At 42.7% G+C, this 16,443-nt stretch overlaps 1 protein-coding gene across 1 annotated transcript; it reads left to right on the forward strand.

The window, feature by feature from the left end:
- Nucleotides 1–2,374: 2,374 nt before the first annotated feature.
- On the forward strand, nucleotides 2,375–12,153 carry LOC307262639 (far upstream element-binding protein 2-like). Its single transcript, XM_080043588.1, has 18 exons — nucleotides 2,375–2,584; nucleotides 3,213–3,315; nucleotides 3,517–3,576; nucleotides 3,764–3,800; nucleotides 3,992–4,044; nucleotides 4,145–4,216; nucleotides 4,386–4,443; nucleotides 5,668–5,839; nucleotides 6,086–6,184; nucleotides 6,278–6,376; nucleotides 6,466–6,568; nucleotides 6,822–6,943; nucleotides 8,245–8,538; nucleotides 8,869–8,975; nucleotides 9,086–9,174; nucleotides 10,438–10,644; nucleotides 11,231–11,412; nucleotides 12,019–12,153. The coding sequence occupies exons 1-18, from the start codon at nucleotides 2,456–2,458 to the stop codon at nucleotides 12,025–12,027; spliced, it is 1,995 nt and encodes a 664-aa protein (XP_079899714.1). The 5' UTR covers nucleotides 2,375–2,455; the 3' UTR covers nucleotides 12,028–12,153.
- The last annotated feature ends 4,290 nt before the right edge of the window (nucleotides 12,154–16,443 follow it).

Consider the following 16,443-nt stretch of genomic DNA (forward strand, 5'->3'; position numbering starts at 1 on the left):
ATGGCGACTGCTGTTCCATTCAAAGGTAGAAGAAAAAGTGACAGCTACCCCTGTTGGCTGCGCCAATTAAACAAACAGTTCCCACATGCATCCATCCATTTATCCGTCCGTCCGTCCGTCCGTCCGTCCGTCCGTCCATCTATCTATCTATCTATCTATCTATCTATCTATCTATCTATCTATCTATCTATCTATCTATCTATCTATCTATCTATCTATCTATCTATCTATCTATCTATCTATCTATCTATCTATCTATCTATCTATCTATCTATCTATCTATCTATCTATCTATCCGTCTGACTGTCAGTCTATGTTGATGAGGCCTATAGAATAAAATAAAATGTTAATTTTACTTTAAAAAAATACAAAGCCTAGGCTACATAATAAAACCTGAGACACTGATTATTTGGAGTGGTCTCTTAAATTTTTACAGAGCTGTAGGTGTTTCAAATAGGCAAGGCAAGGCAAGGCAATTTTATTTATAGAGCACATTTCAGGCACAGGGCCACTCAAGGTGCTTCACAGGGTTAAAATCAAATAAAGAATACAAATACAAAAAAAAAAAAAAAAAAAAAAAAAAAAAAAAAATGAACAAATTTAAAACATGGATAAAAATACAACATTTAAATAAAAGAATTAAAACATTTTACCAAAAAAAAAAAAAAAAAAAAAAAAAAAATTACAGGTTAAAAGGGAAACAAGAACGTTTTGAGACCCGATTTAAAAGAGCTGAGAGTCTCAGCGGACCTCAGACTCTCTGGCAGTCCGTTCCAGACATTGGGCGCATAAACGCTGAATGCCGCCTCTCCCTGTTTAGTCCTAGCTCTGGGGCTACTGTATGTTGCCTATTCCTCCTCTTAAAGGTTGAGTGAGAAATTCTGGAGAATGCTTGTTGTCAAAATAATTATTTTTATCAAAATCGGGGAATATCTATTCACGATCCGCTACCACAGTATCTGTAAAGTATGATAATATCATTGCATCCTAACTCTGCAAGATACACTCCTCTCTACTCTATCCTCCTCTCATGACTGACTCTCTCTTTCCTCTTACTTCACGGTAGGTACGTCAGTCCTTCCAAGCTCCGTGGTTGTCTGACTCAGTACGTGCTGAGAGAACCACTAAACGGGCTGCTGAAAGGAAATGGCGGAAATCAAAACACCCTGATGACCTGCTTACCTATCTATTCTGTTCTGCAACCAAAAGCTCTTATCAGACCAAAATCCATTCCTCCTTCTCCAACCCCAAAAAACTCTTCTCCATCTTTTCTAATCTACTTGACCCTCCCACTCCCCCTTTTCCTTCCTCCCTTCTACCAAGCCATTTTGTCAACTTCTTCATAAAAAAGGTCTCTCAGGCTCTGCACTCTCCCTGCTCACATCCTACCTCAAGGACCTTGTCCACTCACAACTGAGGTCCCTCAAGGGTCCGTCTTAGGAGCCCTCCTCTCTTCTCTGTACACCAACTCTCTTGGTTCTGTCATTCTCTCCCATGGCTTTTCCTACCACAGCTATGCAGACGAGACCAAACTAATTAAATTCTCTCTTTCCCCCAGACTGGAACCAAGTTAGCAGCACGAATCTCTGCATGTCTGACTGCATCTCTCAATGGATGTCCACTCCTCCGCACCATTATGGCTACTATAGTTGCCCACATCCGCTTCAAGATACTAATACCTGCAGTATCGTACTGCAAAGCGTCAGGTAAATTTAATTTAATGTAATAGTATTGATATATGAGTTATCATTATGGAAATGCCAATGTAATATAAAATTGGTTCTGGCCTAAAAAAAAGTAACCTATAAGTTTAAGTTGTATAGTTATATATCTTCAGTTTTGCCTTCGACAAGACATAACATCTACATTGGTGTTGCACAAAGGTTTCACTGCTTTTTCTGCCTCCATACCCTGAGGTCTGATGGGTCTGGATCTTCTAGACTACAGTTTTTATAGGCTAGTTGTTTTTGATATGATCTAGTTTGGAAAATAACACAGTGAAATTCTCTTTTTTTTGTTTGGCCACCAATAAAATAGGCCCTAAAAGTTTTCCAAATCTGAAATTGTACTGTAAACAGTGTGTATTTTATAGCCTATAGTTCATAACGTGTTTTTGTGTGTGTGCTTTAAGTAGGCTAGATCTGGTCTGTGGACTGGATGGAGAAATCAACATTTGTTTTTACTTTAATTAATAAAATAGGCTAATGCTTTTAATGATTTAACAAGAATGTCTGTCTCTTACACACTTTCACAACAAGCGGAAGATCTGTCGCTCAAAATCCTATCCCAACTTTACTTTCTACTTGATTGTAAGAAGGCGAATGAACCTTCCAAGCCGCCGTAGTGTCTCCGACGCTTTCCTTCCCCTGACAGTTTCTACAATTTCCCTCCCCACTCCTGCGCCGCTCTTCGCCCGGTTATTGCTTACCTTTCCTTCGCTTGTCTTCTGGTGAACATGTCGGAATACAACGCGGTTCCGTCACTCGGTCCCGGTGCCCCTATCGGCGGACAGACGGCTCTCGGGAACGGAGCGGGAGGCATCAAAAAAGATGCGTTCGCGGACGCGGTGCAGAGGGCCCGGCAGGTGAGGGATGCTACCGGCGGGAGCCTGTTTGGAGGAAGGGCTGGGCTTAGCTAGCCGGTTAGCCTGTGTTTAGTCAATATTTTGAGGTCCCATTTATTTACGCGCTAACGGCCGTTTATTATGGTACTGTTATTACGCTGGAACATCATGTCACTGCTTGTTCTGCGTTAGCTAACTAGCTAGTGTAAATAAATGTCATAATTAAAACCACCAGTACCACAACAACCACACAATACGAATAGGGAGATTTTAGGCTACTGAAATCAAACTCACAAGATTATATAATTTCAAGCTAAATTTAAATCAGTGAAGAGACGATGTTATGATATGACAGAATTAACACAATATATTAAAAGTAAACGATGATATGAAATATGATGGCAAGCATTGTGAAAAGCCAAATCATACACTAAAACTAAGAGATTAAATAGAATAAAATAAAACATGTAGAGATGAAATATATAACCTGACGTTAGCTTTAATATGTACTGTATTGTATGTATCCTGCTGTATCCTACTTAACACACATTGTGCAATTATAATTAACAATGTCCTCTTACGTGGACATTTGAGGAGGCAGAGTCATTAGTGTTCAATTGTCAAGGTGTATTTTTCGCTCACGTTTCAGATCGCAGCTAAGATCGGGGGCGATACTGGACCTCCGTTGAACCACAACGCTGACTCCGATGGCTTTCCTTTCGCTGCACAGAAGCGACAGCTGGAGGATGCAGGTATCAGCAGCTACGCTACACTCTACTACTCTTCTTGATCTACCAGGACGTGAGATTTTGGACAAAAAGCACCTGTCATATTAATAAATGGGAAGCGCCTCTGTATTACCCGCTTGGTGAAGGATTTAGATGCAGAAGGTGAACTCTGTGCTGACCTGCTCCCACACGTCACACTCACTTACAGTATATCTTTGGTTACAGACGAACCAGAGAGCAAGAAGCTGGCTGCACAGAGCGACCTGGATTCCGCCAAAGCACTGTGTGAGTTCATCCCCGCTATTCAATGCTTTGTGATGTGTATTACAGTTGGCATCATTTCATGTAGACACTCAGTTGTACATCGTCCTGTTTCAGTAGGTTGCCCCTTTGCCCTTGTCGGTGTGTTTCTCACAGTCCAATGAGTAATCTCTCACTCTCTCACTGTCTTTATGTCGATGTCCCATCTCAGCAATTGGTGCACAGCTAGCTGCTCTTGCACAACAAAGGTGAGCTTCAGTTCTGTATTGTTGTGTGGTGCCTTTGTTTTTTTTTGTGTTTTTTTTTCTTTCATCTTTTTATTTGGGAAGGGTGTACAAACATCAACAAACCACAGATGTACACAGACAAAAAATGAATAAAAACTAAAACAATAATCTTTTTCCCTCTTTGCCATCCTCACGCTTGCTATTGTTTTCAGGCCCGCCTCCACCACAGAGGAGTACAGTGTACCAGACAGCATGGTGGGACTCAGTGAGTGCAGCCAAACTCTGCTTTATCCATGCCTCTGTGATATATAAGATGCAAACAAACGCGGCTATATGACAGTGGCCGCTCTCTCTTTCGTCCCCAGTTATTGGTCGTGGAGGTGAACAGATCAACAAGATTCAACAGGAGTCAGGTTGCAAAGTTCAGATAGCTCCAGGTAGGGTGTGTGTGTGTGTGTGTGTGTGTGTGTGCATTTCGGTGGAGTTAGCCTTAAAATCAGTTATCCACTAATAATTTCACATTTATAATTTTTTTAGATTATAGTTTAAAATTTAATTTTGCTTTTGGTGTTCATCTACCTCTGTACTATCCATGTGTGTGTCCAGACAGCGGAGGCCTTCCGGATAGGAGCGTCTCCCTCACAGGTTCCCTCGACTCCATACAGTAAGTTTCAGACTTTATGCAAAGGAGCTGATTGTTATTTTATGCGGAATCATCAGGAATGGTTACTTTTGACAAAATAAGTGGTTCTGTGTAAAAAAAAAAAATGTTCTCCAAAAACTGTGTTTTAAAGGCACTACGAGTAAGATGGCACGTTGGCGTCCCCTTTGGACAAAAGCGGTAGTATTTTTACGACGCCCGCTGTCGCAAATGCTCGTGCCAGGCGCGTGAGCGTGGACTGAGAAGGGCGCAATATAGTGCATGTTCGTGTGTTGAAAGTGTGAGGACTCTTTTCGGCTCCGTGAGAGTGGTTTTGACACTGCATCAACTAATGCCAGTCAGTACACACACCTGCTTGCAATGAGTTGATTCAGCAGCGTCACCTAACTACTCTCTCTCTCACGGAGCTGTGTCCTCACAGAAAGCGAATGAATGAGAGACGGCAGTTAGTAGACTATGGATCACGATGAGGTAATGTGTTTGTGTTGTTGATGTAAATAATGACTATTTCAGATAATGGTTATCTGATGATGGTGAAGCAAAGCAAACTTTGTGTTAGTACCAACCGCTCATTCATTTAGCAGTCTAGTTTCGCTCTCGTGAAATTGTATACACGTTGCTTGGCAACGTCCTCCCGCCCGCCTATCACTCACTCTCCCTTTTCGCTTTTCTTCATTGCATTCTCTTTTTTTTCTTTGATGGTTCAGCCCCGTTATCAGTCATTTATGACGACAAAAAACTGTCTCAAACAAGGCTCCCGCTCCCCTTCCCTCACCTGGAGGGATAGGCTTCTCAAATCGCGTTGCAGCGCCACACTGAAATCTGCAACCAATACGGATATGTGACCATAGAGCCTGCACGAGCGAACCGAAAATCGGACTGGGTGTGCGACCAGACCAAAAGCAGTAATAAAAACTATATAAAAACGTCTTTCTTTGCACTGATGGTCTCGTTTGCTGTTAAAGGTAATTTATGATTATCAGAGGAAACATGAGGTTGTTTAAAAGATATTTAAATGTTACTCGTATCCGCTTTAATCAAAATACTATTAAAGAAACTTGCACATTATTTGAATCTCCATTTCTCCATGCCATTTGATCTGTTGCCAAATTTCATAAATACTGCGTGCTGTTCTATCATGTTGCTGTGATCTGCCATGTTATCAGCTCTATAACATGATTTTGTAAAAACGGATGTGGGGTAACTGGTCAGCACTTCCCTGGTTAGGAATGCCAAGAGTCTGTTGGAGGAAATAGTGTCACGGGGAAAGGGTACGCCCCCTTCCTATCAGGAGTCCACCAACGGGCAGAATGGTGGCACAGTGCATGAGATGATGATCCCGGCCGGCAAGGCTGGCCTTGTCATCGGCAAGGGAGGAGAGACCATCAAACAGCTGCAGGTACGCAGTGGATCACTTTGGCTATTCCTTTTGCACTTTTTAGAAACCGCAATAATTTTGACTGATGTGTACTCTGATAGTTTTACTGAATTTGGACCCTTTAAAAAGCTGTTAGTATTTGTGATGTGGTCTCTTTTTTTTGTTTTATATTTGAAAAACTATAGAAGTAAAGCCAGAACAAATTTAGATTTTTATACTGTAGTGGTGTCGATCACAAATACAAACAAATCCATGATGTTTGACCAGGAGCGTGCGGGGGTGAAGATGATCCTGATCCAGGATGCGTCTCAGGGATCCAACGTGGACAAGCCCCTGCGCATTATCGGAGATCCTTACAAAGTCCAGGTTCCACTCTATGAACTGATCTCATTACGTTCTAAGTTGATGCGCCTTGCCGAGTTGCCACGTCCTTTAATTGTCATGTTTTCCCCTTTGCAGCAAGCCCAGGAGATGGTGCAGGAGATTCTGAGGGAGAGAGACCACCCAGGCTTCAGTGAAAGAAATGACTTTGGCTCCCGAATGGGAGGAGGCATTGATGTGAGTCTTTGTGCAGGAGCCAGATTGGAAGTGGGATCCTTGAGTCAATACAAGTTGCTTCCTTTCATACTTGTGTTTTCTTCTCTCAGATCCCGGTACCACGACACTCAGTCGGTGTGGTGATTGGGCGCAGTGGAGAGATGATCAAGAAAATCCAGAATGATGCTGGAGTGAGGATACAGTTCAAACAAGGTGGGACCCTTTGATGACTTTCTAGCGGTTGTAAAAGTGTAATGTAGCATGAACAGTACAGTCAGTAAGTCGTTGTCAAGTCAACATGTAAGCTTGCTGTCTGATGCAACTAATGGGCACAGAAAGCCAATTCATAAAAGGGTTTGGATTCTCAGTGGGTTCAGCACTACAAAATTCCCTTTCCAAGTTGGTAACGTTATTCGGTGTTCATATAAAAAACGGTGCTTAACGCAGATTCAAATCTTTGTCATAGATGACGGGACTGGTCCAGAGAAGATTGCACACGTCAGTGGGCCCCCCGACAGCTGTGAGCACGCTGCCCAGATCATCAACGACCTGCTGCAGAGCATCAGGGTCAGGGAGGAGGGACAGGGGGTATGGATCTCTCTCTCTCTTTCTCTCTCTGTCTGACACACACACAACAAAACACCCTTTTGTTTACCTCTAAACTAACAGACATAATAGTAAATTTCATCTCAACCAGTTGTGGATCACAGTAAACATATGGCAGAAGGCTTGAGGTAAAAAAAAATGAAATATCTTCAATAGAACTCTTAGGGTGTATTCACACATGCCGTGTTTAGTTCGGTTGAAACGAACTCAGGTGCACTTCCACCTTTGGTGCGCATCTTTCAGACATGTGTGAATACAGCAATCGCACTCGGGGGCGGACCAAACAAACGATCCGAGACCAAGCTGAAGAGGTAGTCTCGATGCGGTTCCATACGCACTCTGCTGCAGTTCGTTTGTGGTGTGAATTTGTCCGGACTCGATCCGACCCAATTGCAGGAAGCACTGTGCCTTTTCTTTTTTAATAAATCACCGTCAGCTTCACATTATGGGAAAGTGTTGCCGTTGTTGGGAAGATTAGTTGTGGTTTGACCGGGAGCCCGAGCAAATATATTACATTTGATAGACAGGACGTGTAAACATGCTGATGTGTTCAGCGATCAGATGAAGGAGAGGGGAGCGTCTCCCGCACAGTGCCAACAGGTTCACGCTGCGCATTGTATGAAGTGCGTGTTTTTATTTTGCTTCCCATGTTACGGGACCGTCAATACTATCCCCGTGTCAGTTTGGAGCAGAGCTGCGCCGAACTCACACAAAGCTGACACACGGCTATATCAGCTGTGTGTCAGCATGAGCCTATTTCCTCGCGAGCCGTGCGTCCAGCAGCAAAAATACAGTACATATTATGTTTCACATCGTAGGCTACAAGCCACATCATTGACACAGGCCTACATATTATAACCATATGAAACAACAATAATTTTATGTTTTTTTATTTTATTTATAGGCTAGATGTAGGTCTATTTATTTATTATTTTTAACCCTATATCGTATCAGTTATATATTTCGCAGTTTTCACTTCGTGCTTCCTGCTTCTCTCCACCCCAGAATGTCTGTCCAATGAATGAATGACCTCAGATCACGTGTGGTTTTGCTTCGTAATGCTGGTTCACTTGCAAAAGGGGCAATATGAAAGTGGACCACACCAAAAGAAAAAAATCTAAACTCTATTTGGTCTGGACCAAAGCAAGTGAACTAGCGGACCTTCCCAGTGTGAATACACCCTTAAAATACCCACTGTCAACTTCACTTACAATATAAACCTGTACATTTCTTTAGACAGAGACACACATGATGTATGTCGCTTCTCTCTCCTCCATCCACAGGGTCCCCAGGGTCCTCCGGGCATGCCTGTGGGCAGTAGGGGCCGAGGTGGGGGACAGGGCGGCTGGGGGCCGCCCGGAGGGGAGATGACCTTCTCTATTCCGGCCCATAAGTGTGGGCTGGTGATCGGCCGGGGGGGAGAGAACGTCAAGGCCATCAACCAGCAGACCGGGGCCTTTGTGGAGATCTCACGCCAGCCGCCCCCAAACGGAGACCCCAACTTCAAGCTGTTCATCATTAGGGGCTCACCTCAGCAGATAGACCACGCCAAGCAGCTCATCGAAGAGAAGATCGAGGTACTTCACGTTCTTGTTATTAGTTGCTTGTAGGAAACGTAGGAACTGGGGAGTTGTTGGCGTGGCACCCCCTGTTGATTGTCTTTTAAATGGTATGATCAATTCATTCATGTATACTGTCGCAGATCATCTTGCAAACACCAACACAAAGCTATAACACTATAGCCAGTTAACCAGCTAAAATGTAGAGCAGCTTTTAAATCCCTTACTTGATCTACAGAATGTATTGGGAACTATTTTGATAAATGAATATCATAGTGAATAATCAGTTTAGATTATTAGCTTTCCTTCATACATTGATTTGATGTGTGATAATGTCATGTGTCCCAGGGTCCTTTGTGTCCTGTGGGCCCAGGGCCAGGTGGACCAGGTCCCGCTGGTCCAATGGGTCCTTACAACACCAACCCATACAACCCGGGGGCGCCTGGACCGCCACAGTGAGTAGCTACAACTCATGAGCAACTGTTTGTGTGGCTTTACCGTTGTATTGAATATGAACTTTTAATTTTAATTTTTTGTAATAATAAAGTGTTTCCTTTCTCCTCAGTGGTGGACCTCCTGGTCCTCACCAGTACAACCCTCAAGGCTGGAGCAGCACCTACCAGCAGTGGCAGCCCCAGGCCCCGCATGACCCCAGTGAGTCAACGTCGACTTCACTGCCCCTAATGGTTGTCAAGGAAGATCCATGTTGTGTTGCTTTATTATTGCTCATGCTTTAATAATACAGTCTTTTCAGATGAGTAATGACAAGTTCTATGCCTCCGCGCTGGCGATAGCTAGATATATTTTCGGTTTGTCCGTCCACCCTGTGCTATCCTTGCCAGTGTGCAATATCTCATGAACACTTTTAGAGATTTAGGGAGTTTGATGAACTGATTAGAATTTGGAGGTCAGAGGTTACTGCGACATTACATATTTGGAGGTCTTATGCCTCGTTTCCACCGAGTAGAGCGGGTCGGAGCGGTTCGGTCCGGTTATTTTGGCTTTCTAGTTGCCAAAAGTTGGGTAGGGTATGGATATAAGCGAGCCTAACTGCTCTAAGTCGCACCTATTTTCGGTACTCCTCCGTTGGGTTACCAGCCGTCTGAAAGGGTGCCGAAAAGGTGGAGCTACACACAGAGGATTTGGAGTTTTTCCGTGGCTTCTTGGTCACTGGAACATCGTCAGCTTTCTTTCTTCTTCTCGGCTTTTTCTCCGTTCCTTCTGATGTCGAGGCCTGTTTTTCAGCATCATTGATCGCTTTACGTCTCCTCAGCGCTGTTCGCTCACTGTCTCTGTACAAGCCGTCTCTGTGCATTTACCGGCATAATACGCTCACAACACGGGGGGAATAAATAAAGAAGCGGCTGGTTCGACCAAGCAAAAACGAGAGACCGCTGGCTTAACCACAGTTGTTCCACAGCCCGATAGTTTGACCCATATTCTGGCGGCAGCTATCGCAGTCCAGCCTAAACGCCACCCTACCAGTAAGGGTAGGGTCGGTGGTGGAAACACCACAGAGATTCTTAAAAGCGAGCTGTCCCGCTCTGAGCCGCTCCGACCCAACCCGCTCTACTCGGTGGAAACGAGGCATTAGTGTCCTTGTAACTTTTTGTAATTTATTAGGAGCTATACCTCCTTTTAAAGCCTTGCCTACCTCCACTGTACTTTCACCTTTAGGCAATTGTATGCCGTAAACTGCCAGGCGGTAGTTCTAGTCTCCTCTAAATCTGGAAAGGTCAACAGGGTTACAGATGGTAATGATGTGATGAGATGCACTTGTCTCTACCTTAAGCAGCTTTGGCTAACCCTATCTCCTGTTTCCCCCCCTGGTCTCCAAGCGCGGTCTCCAGGCCAGTAGCAGGGGGCTCAACCTCACCCTATGAGGACCTCACCCCCTCCACCCTGCGTCTTTTCTAGGCAAGGCAGCAGCCAATGACCCCAACGCAGCCTGGGCGGCCTACTACGCCCAATACTACCAGCAGCCGACGGGCGCCGTGCCGGCCCAGTACCCCGCTAGCCCAGCAGGAGTGGCCCAAACTTCAGGGGACCAGACCCAGCCTGCGCAGACGCCCGGGGGCCAGCCGGACTACACCAAGGCCTGGGAGGAGTACTACAAGAAGATGGGTGAGACAAGGATATACGAGAACATTATGGATTTTGCCACACAAGAACATTATTGATTTTTTTTGAGTCCTGAAAAGATGTATTGGTTACAGAATGAGATCAAATTGATTAATCAAAAATTAATAATGTATCAATTGATATAAAAAGTAAGTTGCATCCGAAATCCCTGCTTGATGAATGACAAATGATAAAAATTCAAATTGTTTGAGGTGGTGTTCGTTTTTTATGTCTGGTTGATATTGGTTATGATGATATATTTTACGTAAACGGCTTTTTTGTTATTTCCGATCTATTCATTAGCTAACTAGTACAACATTTATCATATCCTGGTCCGTCTTATTTCGTGCAGAAAAGAAAGAAAGAAAGAAAATGCGTAAGAGAAACAACAATTTAAATCACTGGCAGACTAGTGTAAGAGCTTGAGAGAATGGCCTGTGTCCCTAAATTCATACTACATAGTATTTCCAAACAGTATACTACATGTTAATCACCTTAGTTAACTGTTTAAGTAGTTGCAACAGAATTGTGTTCAATATGATTGTAGTGTTGAGCTCTGGTTCTTATCCCTCTTGTCTGTCTCCTGTAGGCCAAGCAGGTGGCTCCGTACCAGGGGCTGCGGCTCCGGCGGCAGCAGGCGGAGCAGCAGCCACAGCGGGGGGCCAGCCGGACTACAGCGCAGCCTGGGCAGAGTACTACAGGCAGCAGGCAGCGTACTATGGACAGACAGGACAGACCCCAGGCCAGCCAGCCACTCCCCAGCAGGGACAGGTTGGTACATTCCTGTTCATCATGTCGATACTAGGGGTGTTACAACAATACACTTGTTTGTACCGAGCCATCGCAAATACAGGCACTTACGGGTTGTTCCACAGTCGAACCCCTATCCGTATTTATGGCGCAAATAGCGTTAATATGGTGTAAATATGCCGAATGTACAGGCTTGTTTTGTATTGGTTGATCGCAGAAGTATTTTGTTTTATAATACTTAAATATAACCTATAAGATGGAATTGTAGGTAATGCTGCACTTGCACTTTTTTATTTAGTAGAATTTTATTTATTGGATGCTTTATTTCATTTGAAACACTTGCTGAGTCAGCTAACACATGTTGAACTGATGTTGATTAATTAATTAAACTCAAATTCCTTATTACAAACAAACATTTTTCCTCCATTTAAACTGAGAACCGAACCAAACGGTGACTTCAAAACCGAGGAACGTACTGCACCGTGATTTTTGTGGACCGTTACACCCCTTGTTGACACAGAGATTTCCGTTTCGTCCAACTAGAAAGTCATACATTTCACTTTGATAGCAAGAAGTCTATATTTACACACAAAGGACTCGCTTCCTTTCCAACTGTTTGGGTTTCAGACGCAGTGAGAGTCCTTGGCTGAAGGTCTCTCATGCTGGAGAGACACAGGAAGACGAAATGAAGAGGACGACACCTGACTTAAGGCCAGAATCTAAGCTGGTTAGATTTTTTTAGAGGTCACATGACATTCTTCCTCTCCACCAAACGCCACCAAGATCCTTTGAATACCAATGTGAACTGAACAAAGGTTCTAGTGCTTTGCTGCTGAGGGGAGGGAGAAGACTGATGAACTTGATACACAGCCTCCTCAACGCCTCCTCATACATTTCTGTATTCTGTTATGAACATGAAAGCCTTGAAGCGCTTACATTCATTGCAGAGGAGTTTGAGTTTCTCATCTTCTTTTTTTATCAACTTCTTAAGACTTCTATATCAAATTTGAAAGGCACTTAACCTCATATATCTGTGTTATATTTACTTAATTGCACAACGCTATTAGGACTGTGATCATATTGTGTCGGGTACAGGTAGAACATGAGTGAAATCCTTTTTAAAAGCTCATTTGATTAGCTAATTGTTTTGATTTCCCTCTTCCGAGGCTGGCATGGTGTTTCGACTTGTCTACATTTATTTTTCTTTGAATGTGTTCACTTACAGAATTTTTGTACGGGCAAAACTAGTTTTACATTGTTGATTCATGCATGTTGCCAGCGACGTGTGAGAGCTGAACTGTGTGTAATGGCATGGACGTGTTCTCCAAGATGCAGAGCCATGAGGTGTTTCAGAGGTGAAGGTGGAAATCTGGTTTTGCACCCAGATATTCCCCCAACCGTTGACAGGTTAACTGTTGAACAGTCCTTGAAGTTTGAAAGACAACATTTTTCTTTTTTTAATTATTCATAGGTTGAAGGATGTTTGCACCTTTACACCAGGTTATGCACCACATGTTTTGGCCTTGGATGGCTTCCATTAAACAGTCTGGCCATTTTAGGACTTTCCTCAAACACAATGTGGTCAGGCCTCTTTAACCTCTTGTCTTGAAAAGTCCATTCAGGAGACTTTTGCTTTTGGGCTAGAAACACACCGACTTACTGTGGACAGGGGGCCAAAATGTAAGGAAAATGTGCTTTTTCTTAAAAAGTTTGGCCAGCCTTGTTTGAACAATCCCAATGATCTGATAATGCACGCACAACTGTTTGAAAAGGTGTTTTCATACCTTTTTATAGCCAACACATACTGCTACTGGGCATTCACTGCATATCATGCAGTCATGTTGTAAGTTTCATGTGCAGTTTCCTCTATGGAAACATGCCATGTAAGGCTACATTTAAACTCCACATCTACACCATACTGTGATTGTTAGGTCAATCTCAAGGTTGCATGTGATTGCATTTTTCTTTCTTTTCCTTGGTTCTTATGAATGCCAACACAACGGACACACTTCTCTCGATCGTTTGCCTTCCTACAGTCATTGTTTGTGTGTAACAGAATTAAATGTAGTCTTCCAATGTTTCCCACTTAAAGATATATTGTATATGTAAATATATTCAGCAATATAAGGCTGTTGGCTTTGACTTACAGAGATGTATCAGGTATGATTCTTGTCTTCTGAATGGCAGCTGTGAGCCTGCCTCTGGCAGCAGTGTTGATATTAATAGATGACCACCAGCAGCAATACTCAAATAAAAAAGAGGAAAATGTCAATAACTTTAAAACCTATGTGTCACACATTTTGTTGTATCATTTCTCTCACAAATTGTACACTGCCCGACCAAAAAATGTCTAATAGTGATAGTACGATCATTTCCACACACACAATGCAAATAGAACCCAAGAGATGGGACTAAACAGCTGTATAGCTTTAAGAAAACTACTTCAGCGAATCTGAAAAAAGGCTTCAAATTTGCAAGGGAGCATAAAGATTGGACTCTGGAGCAATAGAAAAAGGTTGTGTGGTCTTATGAGTCCAGATTGACCCTGTTCCAGAATGATGGATGAATCAGGATAAGAAGAGAGGTGGATGAAGTGACGCTCCCATCATGCCTAGTGCCTTCTGTACAAACCTGTGGGGCCAGCAGTGTATAGTATGATCTGGGGTTGCTTCAGTTGGTCAGGTCTAGGTTCAGCAACCTTATGTGCCAAAAAAAAATAATATATATATATATATATATATATATATACTCAAAAGATGCTATGGCGAATCTGTGACATAATCAAGCTAAAGGTTGTCCAACGAAATATTAAGTGTCTAAAAGAATGGTAAACTATCACCACTAGATGTCACTTTAAGTCTTCTGATCAGACGACTTTAGATTAAATGAATCAAAATCTTTGAAGATGATTCTGTGAGTGTGGTTTGGTGTTTGGTCTTATCACTTTGTTGTTTTTTGTTTTTTTCAGCATTCTCTGTGGTTAAGATATGATACTAAACTTGTGTGTGAGATCATAAACTCTTACAGTATGTACCGAGACTGACTACTCATTGTTCAAAACAGACAGGCTCACTAAACATTGAGGAAAATAAATGTTTAAATAAAGAGGGCATACAAGTGCAATTTTAAAAATTATTTTATTTATATCTTTAAAATTAAAAACATCTGAATTGCATTCTACCACCTCCAAAGGCACAGTCATACTCACAGCAGACCAAATTCATAAAACACTGCCACTGAACATCATCTTTTTTTTTCTCAATTTGTTTTGTACATAAGAAACAATGCACTATAAACATGACTAATCATTTGTCCTACTGGGTAGACACAATGGCCATTCTATATGTTTTAGATCATTAAAAGACTGGAGTGATATGTTTCTCAGCTATCGTAGCACTAGACTCAATATGAAGGATGATGTGCTGGTTTGAGGCTGCTAATGCCTGTTGATAACATGCACACTGCAGCTTTTTAAAAAGACATTGTATTCAAAAATATCACGTGTACAACTACCGTCCTCGACGAACAGTGTTCAAGAATATGGATGTTTTGAAGAAAAACAAAAGCCATTGGCAGGAGGGCGGAAACACAGTGAGATGAACGCACAGTGGAGGGAGATGAGTGTCGGTGGAGGACTGTGCAGACAGAGCCATCAGATCTCTCACCTCGCACCAAATTCTCTGAAAACCAAGACAAGTGGTACGAAGTGTTCCCATGAGATCTGACACCTGCACCCCACCATGAAACAATAAATAAATAAAAAACACTTAAGACTTCAAAGAAAGAAAAAAAAACATTTCAGACAACAGCGATATGTGCAAAGAGGCAGGGCCTGAGCCTGTCTGGGGAGAAGTCATCAGATGCAATATAGGATTGTGGTAACAACGTACAATCACAAATCAATAATGCACACTGAGGTTGCTTACAATGTGTGACAACACAGCACCATACACTGCACAAGAGGTTCACTTAGTGACAGCAAAATTCAAAATAGTGGATAAATAGACAGTAGAATATAAGTACATCACCGTTCTTACTCAGGCACAGTCCTCCTTAAAACAGAGATGATGAAAACAACAGGATCTGGGGTGAAAGCAAACGGGTTTGGCACACAGAGGAATAAACTGAAATAAGGCAAGAGAAATTATATGTCTAAGGAAAACGAGGCCACGGAGGAACATATCAGATGGACAGGAATGAAAGATTATTGAACAAAATAAATATGACACATACAGTACCCCTCACATGGAACCAGAAGTTTAATAAAAGAGGGGATTAACTAACAGGAGCCCCAATTCCACAGCCGTAGCTTTTATTTGAACTGGTCTGTGTGTAGCAGCTGCGCCAGGCACTCCAAGAACACAAGAACGTTTTTCTTTTGTGGGGGCGAATTCAAAAATCAAAACGGGAAAAATCTACGCACGTATCACAAATCAAAACCCGAAAGCCTTAGAAAATATCTACAGAAGAAACCGTCCACACTTGTTGTGACTCACAATCACACAGTAACGCACACACAGAAATCTCAAAGAAGCATGTCAAGTTTGCCTCCAGGATAACAGCAGAGCGGTGTGACCCCAGTGCTTGTAAAGAAAACGCCAATAAGACAAACTCATCCATGAACCCCAACCGCCTTGCTGCAGCATTTAAATGATGAATTAATAACTAAATTCCACCCTCCTCATAGAGAGGTTACCTTTACACACATACACACACACACATTACAGTTTTTTCAAGACCACTTTGATACGGCAGTGACAGTTTCAGGAGGATCTAGGGTGAGCAGGGGCTTCTCAGCAAGGAGACAGTGAGGCTACAGGTTGCAATGCAATGAGAAATAGAAAAAAAACATGCCCTTTTTTTTTCTTTTTTTACAGATCAACACAACTGAAGGGTTACAATGCTCGGCACTTGTCTCCAAATTGAGAAAGTCTGTTTTTTTTAAGCCACATCCTACTGCAAAGCCAGTGGTTGTGTATTGAATTGATGGCCCCAACAGGTGGTTGAGCCTTGTAGGCTGCACCAGTACTGATAAAGTGTGTGTGTGTGTGT

This window comes from Ammodytes marinus (assembly GCF_949987685.1).
Source record: "Ammodytes marinus genome assembly, chromosome: 16".
Lineage (NCBI taxonomy): Eukaryota > Metazoa > Chordata > Actinopteri > Uranoscopiformes > Ammodytidae > Ammodytes > Ammodytes marinus.

Bases quoted from the DNA above. Each gene is read 5' to 3' on its own strand.
- LOC307262639 (XM_080043588.1), top strand. From the start codon at position 2,456: ATGTCGGAATACAACGCGGTTCCGTCACTCGGTCCCGGTGCCCCTATC. The intron at 8,976-9,085 runs GTGAGTAGCTAC...CTTTCTCCTCAG, and splicing joins GGGGCGCCTGGACCGCCACA to TGGTGGACCTCCTGGTCCTC. The intron at 10,645-11,230 runs GTGAGACAAGGA...TGTCTCCTGTAG, and splicing joins GGAGTACTACAAGAAGATGG to GCCAAGCAGGTGGCTCCGTA.